The sequence below is a fragment of the Brachionichthys hirsutus genome, chromosome 5 (assembly GCF_040956055.1).
Source record: "Brachionichthys hirsutus isolate HB-005 chromosome 5, CSIRO-AGI_Bhir_v1, whole genome shotgun sequence".
Taxonomy (NCBI): domain Eukaryota; kingdom Metazoa; phylum Chordata; class Actinopteri; order Lophiiformes; family Brachionichthyidae; genus Brachionichthys; species Brachionichthys hirsutus.
The window spans coordinates 1,592,754-1,607,923 of NC_090901.1; the positions used below are offsets into that span (position 1 = coordinate 1,592,754).

At 43.8% G+C, this 15,170-nt stretch overlaps 1 protein-coding gene across 1 annotated transcript; it reads right to left on the minus strand.

The window, feature by feature from the left end:
* Window positions 1–588: 588 nt before the first annotated feature.
* LOC137893897 (nuclear factor of activated T-cells 5-like) lies at window positions 589–14,139 on the minus strand. The gene is made up of 12 exons (XM_068739350.1): window positions 14,067–14,139; window positions 8,449–8,577; window positions 5,390–6,020; window positions 5,068–5,251; window positions 4,522–4,712; window positions 4,246–4,418; window positions 3,964–4,098; window positions 3,811–3,863; window positions 3,550–3,682; window positions 3,228–3,412; window positions 1,145–3,143; window positions 589–1,056 (listed from the first exon to the last, which is right to left on the minus strand). The coding sequence occupies exons 1-12, from the start codon at window positions 14,137–14,139 to the stop codon at window positions 650–652; spliced, it is 4,293 nt and encodes a 1,430-aa protein (XP_068595451.1). The 3' UTR covers window positions 589–649.
* Between the last annotated feature and the right edge of the window lie 1,031 nt (window positions 14,140–15,170).

Here is a 15,170-nt window from a genome sequence, read left to right on the forward strand (position 1 = left end):
CTCAACCACGAGAGCAAAGGGCAAAACATTTTAAAGATAAAAATCTTGCACCTTAGATGGGCAAAAGAAATTCAATTCAGGGGTGGAGATATTAATTCAGCCCTCTTTTAAATCTTCCCCCCACTTTACACCGCTGCACCACACCGTGACGACACCGACTCCCGTCACGATCAATTCAATGCTTTTCAAGTGATAAGTTTACACAAAATGAGATTCAACCTCTGTCTGACATCTAAGTACAATCCACAGCTGTTTAAGCTACACCTACAGACGTGTTTCCATCACATTGCTAGTCTATTTCTATTTTCTTTTTAACCTCACGTCATAATTTTAAAACTAAACACTGCATTTTTGAGACAGATGATAATGCAGCTATTAAATGCTTCTCATCCTGCGAGAGCGGTAATAAAAGTGGACTCATCAATTCAAAGACAACGGTCTGAGAATGGCTATAGATAATTATAAATATTCAATAAAAACAAGGTGTGTCAGTTCATGATTTGGGGTTCGATAAAGGGGCTCTCAATTCTCAATTGTTTGCAATGTCCTTGTTTTGTGGTATTGGCACAAAAGAAAGCACTGCCCTGTGTTTGTTGGCTTAAGGACGTCTCGCTCTCCCTCTCCATGGTATGCAAACGGAGCAGGCTTATCACTGCTTCTGCAGGCTTTCCAGTATCTCCTCGATTTTTTCCATGTTGGGTGATGCTGATATTGAGGCCTGCATCTGACTCTGTAAGCTGCTCTGTATTTGTGTCTGTAGATTGGTCTGCATTGGCGTTGGCAGGTTTGTTTCTAGAGTTGCTTGCAAACTGGTCTGTAGAGCCGTCTGTGTGTTTGTCTGCATTGCGTTCTGCAGGCTGGTCTGCATGGCCGTCTCTAAGCTGGACTGCATTTGAGCCTGCAGGGTGTTCTGTAAGCTGCTGTGCATGCTGGGCGGCATGGATGGGGCAGCTGGGCCCATGGGCTGGTCCAACAGTGGCTGCATGTGACTGGAGCTCTGGGGCTGGGGCTGAGCTGGCAGGGTGGGTCCAGAGGAATTGAGAAGCTGGGAAGAATCTGGGAGAAAAACAAAACCGATGTAACAACCATGTTTTAGTAACAAACATCGGATCAACTCAGAACTCGACTCCGACCATCATCTTACCATTCTGAATACCAAACACAAAGAGGTTGGCCTGTCCTTGTGATGCCACATTCCCATCCACAGTTGTCTGGAAAAGCTGCTCTGGGGGCTGCTGGCCAGGGTTAGCCACCACACCAACGCTACCCTGCACCACAAAGATGGTGGTGCCAGGGGCGGCGGCTTGACTGTTCAGCTCTTGTGAGCCGATAGTGCTCTGCAGGCTGGACAGAGATGACTGTGGCAAGAACAGCTCCATCGGTCGACTGCTCGGGATGTTGCTGGAACTTGGACCCAATTGCATTGGCTGCTGTTCCTGGAACAGACTCGACTGTTGGCGCTCATTGGATGTGGAATTTCCGACAGAGGAACTCTGGTCTTGGAAAGACATAGGCTCTGTAGAGTCTTGCTGGGGGTTTCCAACAGTGATGGTCCCCATAGGGGAAGGGCCTTGGCCTTGGGTGCTGAACAGAATGGTTGGGGGAATGGACTGTGGGCTCAGATCTGTGGTGCAGAGTAGCAGACCTGCCTGCTGGGCTTGGGAAAGCTGGTTCTGCGGGACGGCGTTGGCCTGCGAGTGATTTGGGATACTCTGGAACAAGGAGCCCTGCTGGCCCATTGGCTGCTGCTGGTTCTGCTGCGAGGACTGCTGCTGCTCCATTGGGGTGCTCTGCTGTTGTATTTGGGAAAGCTGAGCTTGGGGCGAGTTCTGAAACATGGGAACCGCCTGGGATTGGTTGGAGATGAACGCCAGTTGCTGCGGCTGCTGCTGTTGAGGCTGAGGATTTGTGGACATGAACAGCGTCGACCCTGCTGATTGCTGCTCCGAGTTGAGGACAGTCAGTGTATTCTGGAGGAGGGCAGCCTCAACTTGCTGGGAGCTCTGGGTCTCAGCCAGGGGTCTGGGCGATTGGAAGAGCTGTTGTGGTGGAGATGTGTGTGACGGCGCTTGTGTTGGGAAGCTAGTCTGAATGGTGAGCAGGTCTCCGGCCTGCTGAAGGAGAGACACTGGCGACTGAACTTGGGGGGAGGTGTGGATCTGTGGCTGAAGCAACTCAGCCTGAAGCTGCTGCTGTAAATTCTCCAAGACCTGTTGCTCTTGCAAGTTGCTCAATACTTGATTTTGTTGCAGCTGATGTTGCAAATTTGTAAGTATTTGATTTTGTTGTTGCTGATCCTGAAGCTGGATGTTGTTCAGGATTTGCTGCTGCTGATTTTGCTGCAGCTGCTGTTGCATGTTCTCCATTATTTGCTGCTGCTGCAGCTGTTGTTGGTCTTGTTGCTGCAGCATGAGTTGTTGAGGGATCTGAATGTTTCCAAGAACTTGCTGCTGCTGTTGCTGTAAATGTTGCTGCAGTTGCTGATGCTGCTGGAACTGCTGCTGAATTTGTTGCTGTTGCTGCTGTATCTGTAACTGTTGCTGGGTTGACAGCGAATTATCTGCGGTTCCCAGTCTAAGGCTATTCATGTTCTCCTGGACATGCTGTTGAAGTGTGTCTGCCGAGGGTGTGGGGCTGTACAGCACAGAGCTCAGCTGCTGCTGGACTACAGCCGCCTCCAACACCTGCTGGAGCGCGGAGTTACCCCCAGCCTGTAGCTCCCTTACTGCCCTTTCCAGTTGGGCTACCCCCTCCTGTGGGAACAGGGGAACCTGGGACTGCTGTGGCTGGGACTGAGAGGGAGAAGCTATCTGTGGCATAGCCACGACTACAACCCCTCTGTTATTACTGGAGCTGTTGGGAGGCAGGGTATCTTGTGGGTCTCTAAGAAATTGCTGAGGGACCTCAGGTGTCACAGGGGGGATAGTAGTGTCTGCTGACACTGGAAAGGAGGTTGCGGGGGCAATGTCTTGCTTTTGAATAGTGCTAAGGGAGTCTAGGCTAGGGAAAACAGGGGGTGCCTGGGGAAGATCCACATCTTCAGGTTGTAAGGGCATTGTGTTCTGATAGGACTCTCCCCCTGGGTGAGAACTAGAGCTGAGCTCTAGTGTTTGCTGCACGGAGACAAGAGGATCAGAGGAGGGCTATAAAAAAAAGAGGAAACAAAGATGTCACCATAGTCATTCTGAAACAATGTATTCCTTTCTTTTGTACTTAGTGGACCTTACCTTAAAGACAGCTGTGGATGGTGGATTGCTCGACACTTCCATCGGGGTGTGCTCTTGTCGTTTTGAAGGTTGGCCGGAGCAGTCAGTTCCCTCAGAAGATATTGAATTCAGCTGACCATCAAATATACACGTCTTAACCAAGGAGGGTCCCTCTGTTTTCACTGACTGGACACTTTCGTTATCATCTGATGGTGAGATTGGAAACAACGTTTGAAGTCTATATGTATTTGTGATTTGCCTCTATGATTAGACATCTGTTGATAAATACATCCAACTGAGGTAGCACTTGAGGTGACCCCTGGGCCTGCACTTGTTGCTGTACCTGTGTCTGGAGTGTAAGTGAAGGTCTGGGCTTCATGTGATCTACCAGCATTGGTCATCACAAATATTCCCACTGAAACCGGAGAAGGGATCGACTGGTTGTGGAATGGAGGAGCCGTCACTATCAAATGATTCTGGAAAAAAAGAACAACCAAATGGGCAAACACATTTTTACCAAAATCAAACGTAGGTACAGGTATGACATGACAGTTAACCCGAATCAACATATACTATTTCAACAAAATCATTTAGTCACATTTACCTGATGGAAAAGGTCCATGTCAATCTTTGCCTCAGCTTGCCAAGAATTATCATCTGAAAATAACATTTTGTTATTCCATCATGTGCTATTCCATATTAACACAAACTACATAGAGAACAACCTAACTACAGCAACAACATCTGGATAGTGCACCTGTTATGTTCTCCTGAAAAATAACTTTAGTCCCTTTGAGAAAGTTCTTGCCAATGATAAAAACTTCCTCTCCTCCTCTCACTGAACAGCTGTGAAGACTCTTCTTCAAGATCTCTGGCACGCCTGCTGGCTGGGCTGAGACAAGAGACAGAAAAGTTAACAATAAAACTCACATGACATCAGAGACCTGTGCTAAAGCCCTGATTTTCACTACTACAGTATGACGATGGTTCCCTAATGTGTGGTCTGAATGACAAGTCCGTCTGACTCTGAACTACTCACTGCAGAGAATGGGTGATGATGGGACCTGCAGAGTCAGGACTGATCCATCAGATTGGGGGATGGCGACTCTGAAGGCCAGTCTGGCACGTGTGCTCTTCTTCTTGGACCCTGCCACACCAATACGGGCTTCCACGTCTGCATTACGCAACTTCAAAATTCCTACACAGTCCACTCTGTTAAAACAACAACAACACACAATGGTGAATAAACACTGCGCACAATAAATACTGGAACGAATTGCTGCAAAATAATGCTCAAAACACCGTTGCCCCTTACGCAAGCGTCATGTCATTACTGGGCTCCAGAGGGATTTCAATCACAGTGGTGCTTTCTATGTCCACCTCCTTGCAGACGGTAGTGTTGCGACCGGTGACTCTGCATGCCTGGTAGAACCCATGAGGTTTCACTCTTCCTGCATCGTTTGCTACAAACACCTGCAGCACAACTGCTTCGCTCACTCCCTCCAACTGGGGACAAAACAATCGTGCTTATTACTTTAACAAATAGACAACAGGAAACCATCAAATAAATACTTTTAGTTCAAAGTACACTAGTCATGGAGTAATAGTGAAATGCAACAAGCACAAAAGTGCAATGTAATTTGTAAAGTGGCATCCTCCTGCAAAGAGTTCATAAATATATAATGCAGATGGAAACCCTTGATTATTACATAATGCACCTTCATTTGTTTAAAAGAACACGCACATCTTCACTGACGACTGATCAATCTCAGGGCTCTTTCCGTTTGTGCTTCATATTTTAAACACAATAAAAGATGGAAGCTTATCTACAAAGAAGAATCAGTGACTAGCTTCGTCAAACCTTGATGGTGGGGAATCCTTGTTGTGTGCGGTCTTTCACAGAACCTCTGCTGCCCTCTGTCAGATATCGAGCTCTGTGCTGGGTCTCCGGCTGCACCAGGATCTTGAGCTCTTTCCCATCACTCCTCTGGGGAAACTGAGCCGACAGTGACCCACCTTTCACTGTGGTTCCTGCCTCAAGAGAGCTGCAAGGCAACATAAATCGCAGGATGGCTTTAATATAGAGAAATGAGACCTTTACTATATTCGTACAGGTGTGAGCTGGGCGCTCTTTAGTCAATACGCTGAGTGATAGACTGTAAACTGGACCGGGGTTACTGCACCTGGCAATGGGGCTGTTCTTGTCTGTGCTCAGCTGGGACAGGACAAAGTGAGGGGCCTTGGCGCTGTCGGCATCAAACACGTCCATGCTATCCTCTGGAGGAGCTGGTTTCGGACCAGGCCGCTGACGGGGGGTACGTTTTCTAGACTTGCGAGGCACCTCCGTGTTGTCGTTGTAGGAGATGGAGCTTATCAAGCTAAAGTTGGAGAGGGAGTCGTCAGCCCACATGCTGCTGCTGTGCTCCGAGTCCGGAACCGCTGGACCAGGTGCACCTGGATCCTCTTGGCAAGACATCTGGCTGTCGTCAAATAGATCCTCAGGTGGTGGGGATATGCTTAACACAGGCCTTCTCTTTGAAGGGGTATTCTGAGGCGGGACAACCCCTAACCCTGACAAGACTCCCGCCCCCACGTCTCCTGCTGCGCTGTTTGCTGCGCTGTTGCCTCGGCTGGCGACAGATACAGAACCCTCCATACTTTGCATTTCTGAAGCTGCACCTCCATCCCCGCCAGTGGATTGGGCATGCTGGGGAACCTTGAGATGGTCGGAGGTCGCAGTAGAGGAGCCAGTTGAGGAGACTCCCATGGCCAGGGAGGAAGAGGCAGAGGGGCTGGAGGTGGAGGATGTGGCATCTGTAGTAGTATATACACAGATAATTATGTGAGTACAGATGTTCAGCACAGAGCAGGCTAGCAGTCCCATTCAAGCAGCTGAATTTGTGAATGATTTTTAAAGATTTCCCCTCTTCCCAACTCTAATTTCAACAGACTATTGTGTGTAATATTCTCTCACTGTGCATGCGAGAGCTGTCAAGCATTCATCCAATATTCTGAAGTTAAAGTTGAGAAGGGTACTAACGGTCCCACAATGTTTTGAGTCGTACATTTCTCAATTAAAAATCAATGTGACAAAACTGACATGCTTTGTTTACAAAAACAAAAGCAAGCTACAAATTGTTACATACACATTGCCAGGAAAAAACATTAAAATATGTGGTTTAAACTTTTCTTGTACAGCCAAATTTGCAAGCTGGTAATGTGGCGCCAAATTTGATCTGCCAGGGTTACAGTACAATTGTGCAATGTGCATTCAGGAGTAAACAGTAGTCTGCGCATGCCAATTGAGAGATTTGGTTGGGACTGAACGTAGCCATGGAGACAGAATAAACAAGCCTCTGACCTATGGAGCAGTGAACTGCAGACCATTTTATATGCAGACACTCCCTGCCTCAGAGGGAACTTCCTGCAATACAAACGAGACAGCCAATGAGCAACAAGAGAGCTGATCAAAAAGATTCAACTTCTGTCAATCAGTAAATTGGATATTTTAATACACTGAAGGAAGGCGTAACTTTTGAAATTGATCATTTATTGGCATGCTGAAGCATGGACATTTGGTTAATGATGATCTGAAGGACATTACAGTTGTCATGCTATTGATCAGCACTGTTTAGAGCCAGCTGGTTTAAACAGGATAGTTAAAAAAGTAGCATTAATAAAAAACGCTCTTCCCAAATGATTTTTATAGCTGAGGCTCATATAGCCAAGTTATATTTAAAAATGCAGGCTAACTATTGATAGGGTCTCTAAAGACACCCAACTTTCAGATTTATTGATCATGTCAGCTGCTTTGGAAATGAGTGTTTAGAGCTTGTCTTGCATGAGTGTGTAAATGAGTACCGGTGTGTGAATGACAAACATTGAAGGGATGCTTTTGCTTTGCGTACCTGTTGAGGCATTTTAAAAATCATTACTGTTCTGCCACCTTAAGAAAGAAAGTGCTAAAACAGACACAATGACATGACATAATGTCAAAGGACAAGAGTATCTGAGATGTCTGGCTATGCCAAGACATTATCAGGATCAGCAGTGCTGACTGTGCTACATGTTTTACTCTGTATTTGTAACTGACTAAAAAGCCAAGTGGCAAAAAAAAAGTGTGTTAAGCATGCTGTTAATGGAAATGTTATATGGAGCTGTTACACAAAGTAAAGCTTTGAATACCTTTCTTACAAAGAAGCCACCGGAGCTGTGTCACTAATGATGATAAGATTCTCAGCGTCAGCTGATTGTGCTAGCGACTTCAAAGAACCAAACACAGCAACAATGGAAAATTAAATCTGCTCTCCAAAAAGGAGTAAAGCAAATTTGTTTTTAGAACCAAATCACACCAACCCTTCTCTCATGGCACTTTCGATATAAAGCACATCTAGAACATACTTCTTAATTTAGAGTCGTCCTCCTATGTGCACACACTTGATGACAGAGGTGCAGAAAAAGTGCCAGTGTCAAGAAACTGTTGTTTCAGAAAAGTGCAACAAGCCAGAGAACAGAAAGTTCAGGGCGACCTAAATCACCATGAGAGGAACCTTGAGTGAGAACATAGATATCATCATGTACTATCCACAACTTTGGATCATGAAAAAAAAAATTATAAAAGGGAGGGGGGGGGGGCATCAGCTTGAGATTCTTAAATTAGCAAGGGTACTTTAACTAAATATAAAATATTACTTCTGAGCTCAGAAGTTGTTTGGAAACGCCATGCAGTTTTAAATACTTTTCCTTTCACTCCATTTGTTTTACAAATTACTATTGTTTGGGAGGAACCGTAGGCAAATAATAAAGCTGCTGTCAAAGGCCCAACACACAGAGCCAAAGGGAAGTATTAAGTCTTTCCCTGCTGCTGCTAGAACATGTTTGCCAAGAAATCATCCAAAGTCCAGAACCTGATCAGCAATCAAACAGGCCCAGTCGGTACATTCCCTCCAAAGTACCAAATAATGAGAGAAACCGCTTAAAAAAATGATGCATTAAAAATCTGCCTTAACACTAAAGTGAAATCTAACGTGCCCCGTTGTGCCAGCAGTGATGAAATACCTTCACTTGAAGATGCTGGGCCGGTACTGACTCGGTTATCAATATCGTCTCCAGTGGTGGCAAGATGGCGATATTGCCCTAAGACACCGACACAAGGCTAGATTGTTCTTGCTGTTTCTGGGAATGTTTGCAAGGAGGAACTGATCCCAGATCATGGTTTTCATAGACTGAGCAGGGGGCTCACCTGAAGCCACGGCCGCAGGGGGGGGAGGTCCCGCCTCTCCCCCGCTCTTCTGGCTCATGGTGGTTGGGTCTGTCTGGGCGGACGATGGCTGGAGCTGGAGCTCTTTGGGGAGGAGGTCATATACAGACTCTGTCATAAAGGATGAGCAGGAGAAGATACATTAGGTTCTTAATCAGGTTTGTTATCTGTTCAGAATTAGAGCTCTCTTGTATCTTAATGTTTCCAAACCAGACAGTCAACTAAAAGGCGATCCAAAAATCGAATCTAATACAGATAAGGGATAGCACCACCACAAAAAGACAAACACTGTAAAGTTGCCAATCTTTTTTCAGTTGTTGTAAATACCAAAACTAAAAATCTGTGGCTGAAAGCAAACCCATGCATCCGTATCAATTTTCCCCCATAAGAAAACACTAAGCTAAGCTTGTGTTGTTCGTCTTGTGTTGCTAAGCTAACTCTATCGTATGGGTCTCAGCATAATAAGAGCCACCGAGAAGTTCCTTGAAATTTAGTACTGAGCCGATTCATGGAAGACTAGAACCAACCACGGCACCTACTCAACTAAAAACACATTCAGATGCAGATAAACACGTGATGCGGTAGCCTGGTTGCTAGGATACAGTAATCCATCAACAACCTGATATGGATATTTCATCTGTACATTCGTGGAACCCTGCATGAGTCGTCACCTGACACACAGCTATGACTTGGCACCAGCAGAATAGTGACGCTGAAAAGACACATGATCTTGTACTTCTCTGAAAGTGACAACACAAAGTCGAGATAAATGACTTTGAAGACTAACGCAGGACTCGAACGAGTCGCTGGAGAAATGCTGACTTAAGTCTTCAATTCTTCTCTAAGGATTCTTGAACTAATATTTCATATTTTCTCATGTAATTGCAACACAGCTCTTGTTTTCACTGTCAATACATTAAAGCCTTATGTTAAGGTGTGTTCGTGGTTTGTTGTATGATTAGAATGGCTGAATTGCAAACATGCACATAACTCTACCTTAGTGCTGTTTAGGTAATCAGCTAACATTAGCTAGTGAGTATCGACTGATGAGTCGTCACCGTTATTCGGCTTTAGATTGATCGGAATAAAGGCGGTTCTAAAGAAGCAAAAATCAGGGGAAGAACAAAATACTAATTTCTTTTTTTTTCAGAAATGCTCCTGATCCAAATCAAAGCACAGGCGAGGAAGAAGGGAGAGGAAGGGTGAGAAGATAAGAGAGCTCACCATTCCTCAGCTTGAACTGTGAGCTGCTAGAACGCTACACAATGAACAAGGTTACTCTTGATTTCCCCAATACAAATGTATTAACCAAAGACAAGTCTTTTTGTCAGTGAGAACTGACCAGGAACAGGCAGAAAGAACAAAACTTGACTGTGTGAAAATCCCGATAAAGGAGTGGTAAAGTGGAACAATCTGGAACTTAATCAAGTAAATAAAATGAGTTACAGCACCAGTTCTATCCGATCACAAGTCACAGCAAAGCAGCAGAAGATCAATGAAATTAGTTCATTCGGCCGACAACGGAAACTTGATGTTAGACATGCAGAATGAACGGCTGTCATCTCACTAATGATAGCTAAAGGCAAGTTTCTTATCAGCTGTGTTGAAGGAGATGCTTTTTGCTGATGAGAAGAAAAAAAACGTCACTGCGATATTGATCCCGCTGGGTCTGTGGTACTATTGTCATGGTGTCCATGCGGAAACAAGCCCAGCACTTCAGTTCCGCACGGAGCGCCTCGATCGCGCTAGTACGTCAACCGTTACACCCTGATTGATAATGATCAGTGAATGATCCTTGGTGATCGCTTCCCTTTATAGAAGGCTGGTGTCATGTGAACACATTTGTTTGTGCAGATCTACAAGCATATGCCAAAAGAATACAAAAGCATGCCAGCGGGTGGACTGACTTTATACCTATACTTAGAACAATTCAATTACCTAATTTCATAGTTACGCACAGCTCATATGACACATGCCCGAAAGGTTTTACCAAATGACAAAGCTGCCAGTCCGTTTTTATTCTTTGCAGCTGGCTTGGGTCAAGGACAGGAAATGATAGACAAACAGACAATTCACAAAGGCAATCGTTCTGCTGCAAATTAAATTATGCAGAACAAGAATGCATCTTAGTGCCCAATAATCGCTGCTTTAATTAGCCTCTTGAACCCATAACAATATGCTCATTCCAGTTGACCAACAAAGAGCTACTTACCAAACTCAACCCACAAATAATGACAACTTTCTCTCTTTAAACAGACTTGGTCTGTTTACCTTAAAACTGCATTACACTGGGAAGAAACAGTCAGCCATTCAACTTGATTCTCCATGCGCCTGCTTATGTGCAGTACCAGTACCAGTCACGAATGTGTGCAACCCTTGCCATCAGAGTAATTACAGGATTACTGGTTTGGAAGTCGGGTGTTAAGTCACCTACTCACAACTAGGAATGTGCTGTTTACATATCTTTCACATTTGTAGTAGATTTTCTAGTTCTTCCCTCTGATTTCTCAGGTGCCTCAGTCAATGGAGCCTAATGGGGCGGATGCCTCGTGTCATGATATGAATACAAAATTACTGCTTAGTTGAAACAAATAAAAAATACAAAGGAAAATCTCATGATTTCTGGGCTTCTCAGAATTCATTTCATGATGTCTAATAAAAAAATTGACCAAAAACAAACTTGTTTTTCCAGCTGTTGAGAAAATAAGTCACAATTTGCACATTGATTTGTTTTCGTTTATTTATACTTTTTATTGTCCCTCTCTGAGAACTCTGCCGCCGCCTCATGACAATGGACGTGATTGGAAATTGGTAAGCAGTGCTCATGGATTTGCGGAACTTAGCAATATTTTTCTAGAAATAAAAGTTCACACTCTGCACAGTCCAATAATACAATGTCTGTAAATTCAGAAATTAACACGATATAATATGTTAGCTTTCGTGCACACTTGCAATGAATGCCATTCCTAGTAACATTGTGGAATGCTGACAAGTGCTGTGAATTTACACACCAAGGCGATGTGATGTCGCTTTGGTTCAGTTCAAATAAACCAAATGGTGAGAGTGAATAGAATCAGCTTTGGCACTCTTTTACGATGCCTGTCTGAAAGAGGCTAAAATGAACGGGTGGCAAGGGAAACTATGTTGTATAATATATACTGGCCTCAAAAAATGAACTCCGACTCCTTTCATTAACTGAGCAATTGCTGTGCATCCACACGCCGAGAGAAAAAGTCATGTTCGTGCTCCTTCGAGAATGTATAGGAATCCATATCCATGAGCCTATCATGAGTCAGGAAACGAGAGGAAGGTAAGAGGACTACTTTGCTTTATAATCAATAAGTCATGAGCAAAACACAAAGCTCTGCATAAATTTAAAAAGCCTTTAATGAAAGTGCTTTGTGTCTGTGTTTCAACTTGCAGTCTTCATCTGTGCATGAATAAACAAACAGCAGCTCAAAGATAAATAAAGGCTGATTTCATTGACCAAGTAAACGCCAATCAGCATCATCTTAAAAAATGGATACCATTAGATATTAGACAGTATCCCAACATTTACATCGAATCAAATATGGAGCCAAATCATTTCTTTGAGGTAGAAAATGAAGCACTTTACTTATCCCAGTTCCCAATCTACACATTGTCTAACGGTTTCAATACCCAAAACAAAATCTTTATTTTATTACTACTATTAATATACATTTTTCACTTAAAGATCACACTTCGTGCTTCACATATGAATCACTCAAAGCAAGAATTTTTTTTGAGACAATTTCTTGTCTAATTTGAACCCACAAAAAAAGTTAACCAAATGATTCACTGAAAATGCAGCACGAATCTGAATGCATGTAATTTCGATATGTTTGTGTATCGTTACTCCAAATGGATCTTAGATGAGTCCTACTGCTACCTTGACCCCAACATGAGGACACGCCCAATTACTGTGTTATAAATAAACAGTCATCATGTGACCACTTTGACCATATGGCAGGCTCAACCGATCATTCCAGGTTCACAGAGCAATGCTTTCTGCTTGCTCATGGGCATCCTATACAGGGCAGAAATGATCCCTCGAATTATTCAAGAACCTCAATTACTAAAAATCCTCAAGGCAAACAACTATACAGCACGCCGTGCTTTGCATGGATGGCTAATTCTGTGGCGCAACGTACTCGTTTCTGTTGTTGCTGCAACATCACGAATATGAGGCGCGGAGTGAAAAGTAAGTCATGCAGGAGGCAAACGAAGAAAATGCAGCGATGCGCAAAGAGCAGTCGCCACAGAGGAAAAAAGACAGTACAGTTTGTATTGTTGAACAGAATTAGGTTATTCAGTTTTAAATGAATAACCTAATTCTGTTCAATTAAAAGCATCCAGTAGAGCAGACCACACACGATGAGCCATTAAAGATACGCTGGAAGTAGCATTGAATTTCAGGCATTAAGGCTCATAAACAACCCTAAATAACTATGGAAATATGTAATAGCCTGCTAAGAACATAAGTCAGTGTGATGGCTATCCATCAAGTGTTACGTGTTCCTAAGCTTCATGTGATTATTAGGTTAGCTTCTCATAAAAACCTCACACTCGCACAGGCACACAAACACTATTAGTCGGGGCCTACAATACACCAATCCAATGCAGCAGGTTTATGGTAGCCTTTTAACACAGAAAATAAATATGATGTCACCAGTCTTGAACTCAAATTCTGATATTTATTTCGGCCTAGTAATAAAACAAGATAAGAGAATCCTTTTTTTAGGAAGCATCGCATCAAAGCGAGTTTCAGTTCTGAGCAAGCCGATTTTTTTTACTCGTACTTAAACGCATCACACCAGAGACTCACAAAGTGCTTCTGAGGTTTGAACAGGCTGCAGTAACCACAGTCAACTATTTATTTCCTTGAATGCAGCACCGACCTCTTAACAATAACACGCCCGCTGGCTGACACGTGGCCCGGGCGCCTCAGAGATGATAAAAGCCGTAACCGTTGTCCCTGACAGGGAAGATCCTGCTTTAAATGCGTGCAACCACATTCTCTCTGTGAAACCAAAGAACGGGGGCAACTCTGGGCCACTTTCACCCATAAGACCAAACAATAGAGGGACGCCCCCATCGGAAACTAGTAGCGATATGCAAAACGCATGCACCAGATTACACCATTTCCCCAGGAGATATACTTCAAATACTGATCAAAACACTGAACTGTGTGACGACTTGGAGACGACCTTGTTACAGGATCTACTGTTACTGTTGTTATTACACGTTTCTGCAGCTTAATAACAGTAACGCCATGAAGCTCACATAATGCTATTAATTAGCACAATACAAATGGGGCAATTCTAATCATACCGCTGGGGTAATTAGACGTATAACAGGTCTAATGTGGAGAGCTACAGAGCCAGGTACTTCCGAATGCACTGCCAAACACAGCCGAAGTAAGCTAGCCAGGCTGGCTAACGCAGAAAACAAGCTAAGCGCTGCTAGCTAGCAGCTTAACATAAGCTATTAAGCCATTCATTTTGCTTGCGATTAAGCCAGCACAGAGCTATTTAGCGTCGCCATAGTAGTCTTTATTTAATAAAAATAAAAAGCCTTACCTTTTGAGTATAGAGATTTAGGTGAATTTAGGTCGAGATCCGAGCTGAGGAGGGATATGAAATCAGAGGGCATCGCAGCGCTTCATCGAGAGGAATGAAAGCGGATACTCTTTGGAAGAAACGAAGCTTCGCCCGATAAATATCGCGTTTAACGAACGGAATGTTTTAATATTGAGAGCATAACATTAAAACAATCTTATTGCAAACCCCCACCCGCGAAAAAAAAAACTTTCAATAACAAAAAACCGTTAGCTATCACGGCTCACATTAATAATGTGTGTGCGTCTCTGCTTAGAGGCGACGCAGACACACACACATCAGCCCAGCTCCTAGCCCCGCCCACCTTCTGCTGCCGACGGGCACGCGCTGTGGCCGCGTGAGAGACAGGACAAAGTTATTACACAAGTTATTACACATACATTAATAATATCAAACTAATTAATATAGTTTAAACTTGATACTAAAACTATCAAACTAATTAACATTAAAAAAAAAAAAACTTTCTTTCTATGTGTGGCTGGCGACGCATTCGGGGTGTACCCCGCCTCGAGGTGACCCGCAGCACCTCTGACCCCCCCCCCCCCCCCCCCAATGGATGGATGAATTACATTTAAAATACAGAATTCCTCCCTCAAAGAGTCATTTATTGTCAAATAGCAAAACATAGCTCTGTTGTAGTGAGTTGAAAGCACTGCATCGCCTCGATTAAAGGAGATACAAATAAAACATCCATTCCATTCCTATATTCATCATCATCATCATCATCATCATCATCCACTCCATGTTCTTTTGCTTATTATGGTCTGGGTCGGGAAGCAGTCTCAGGTGAGAAGCCCATTCTTCCATCTGCCATGCAGCCACCTCCTCCAGCTCTGCATCAAAGCGCAGGGAGAGGAGTGAGAGAGACGTGGTGTCATCGGTACTTGATGTTATTACAGGACTACTGTGTTTATTGTGTAAATGTTGTGTGTTGTTTTTTATTGCACCATTGTGTCTGTAATAAAGATTTGATCGATTCATTCTTCCTCTCAGTAGTTTTTCTGTAATACCGGTGAAAATGTAAACAAAAATAAACAAATCACAACATTAAAAAACCAAAAAAGA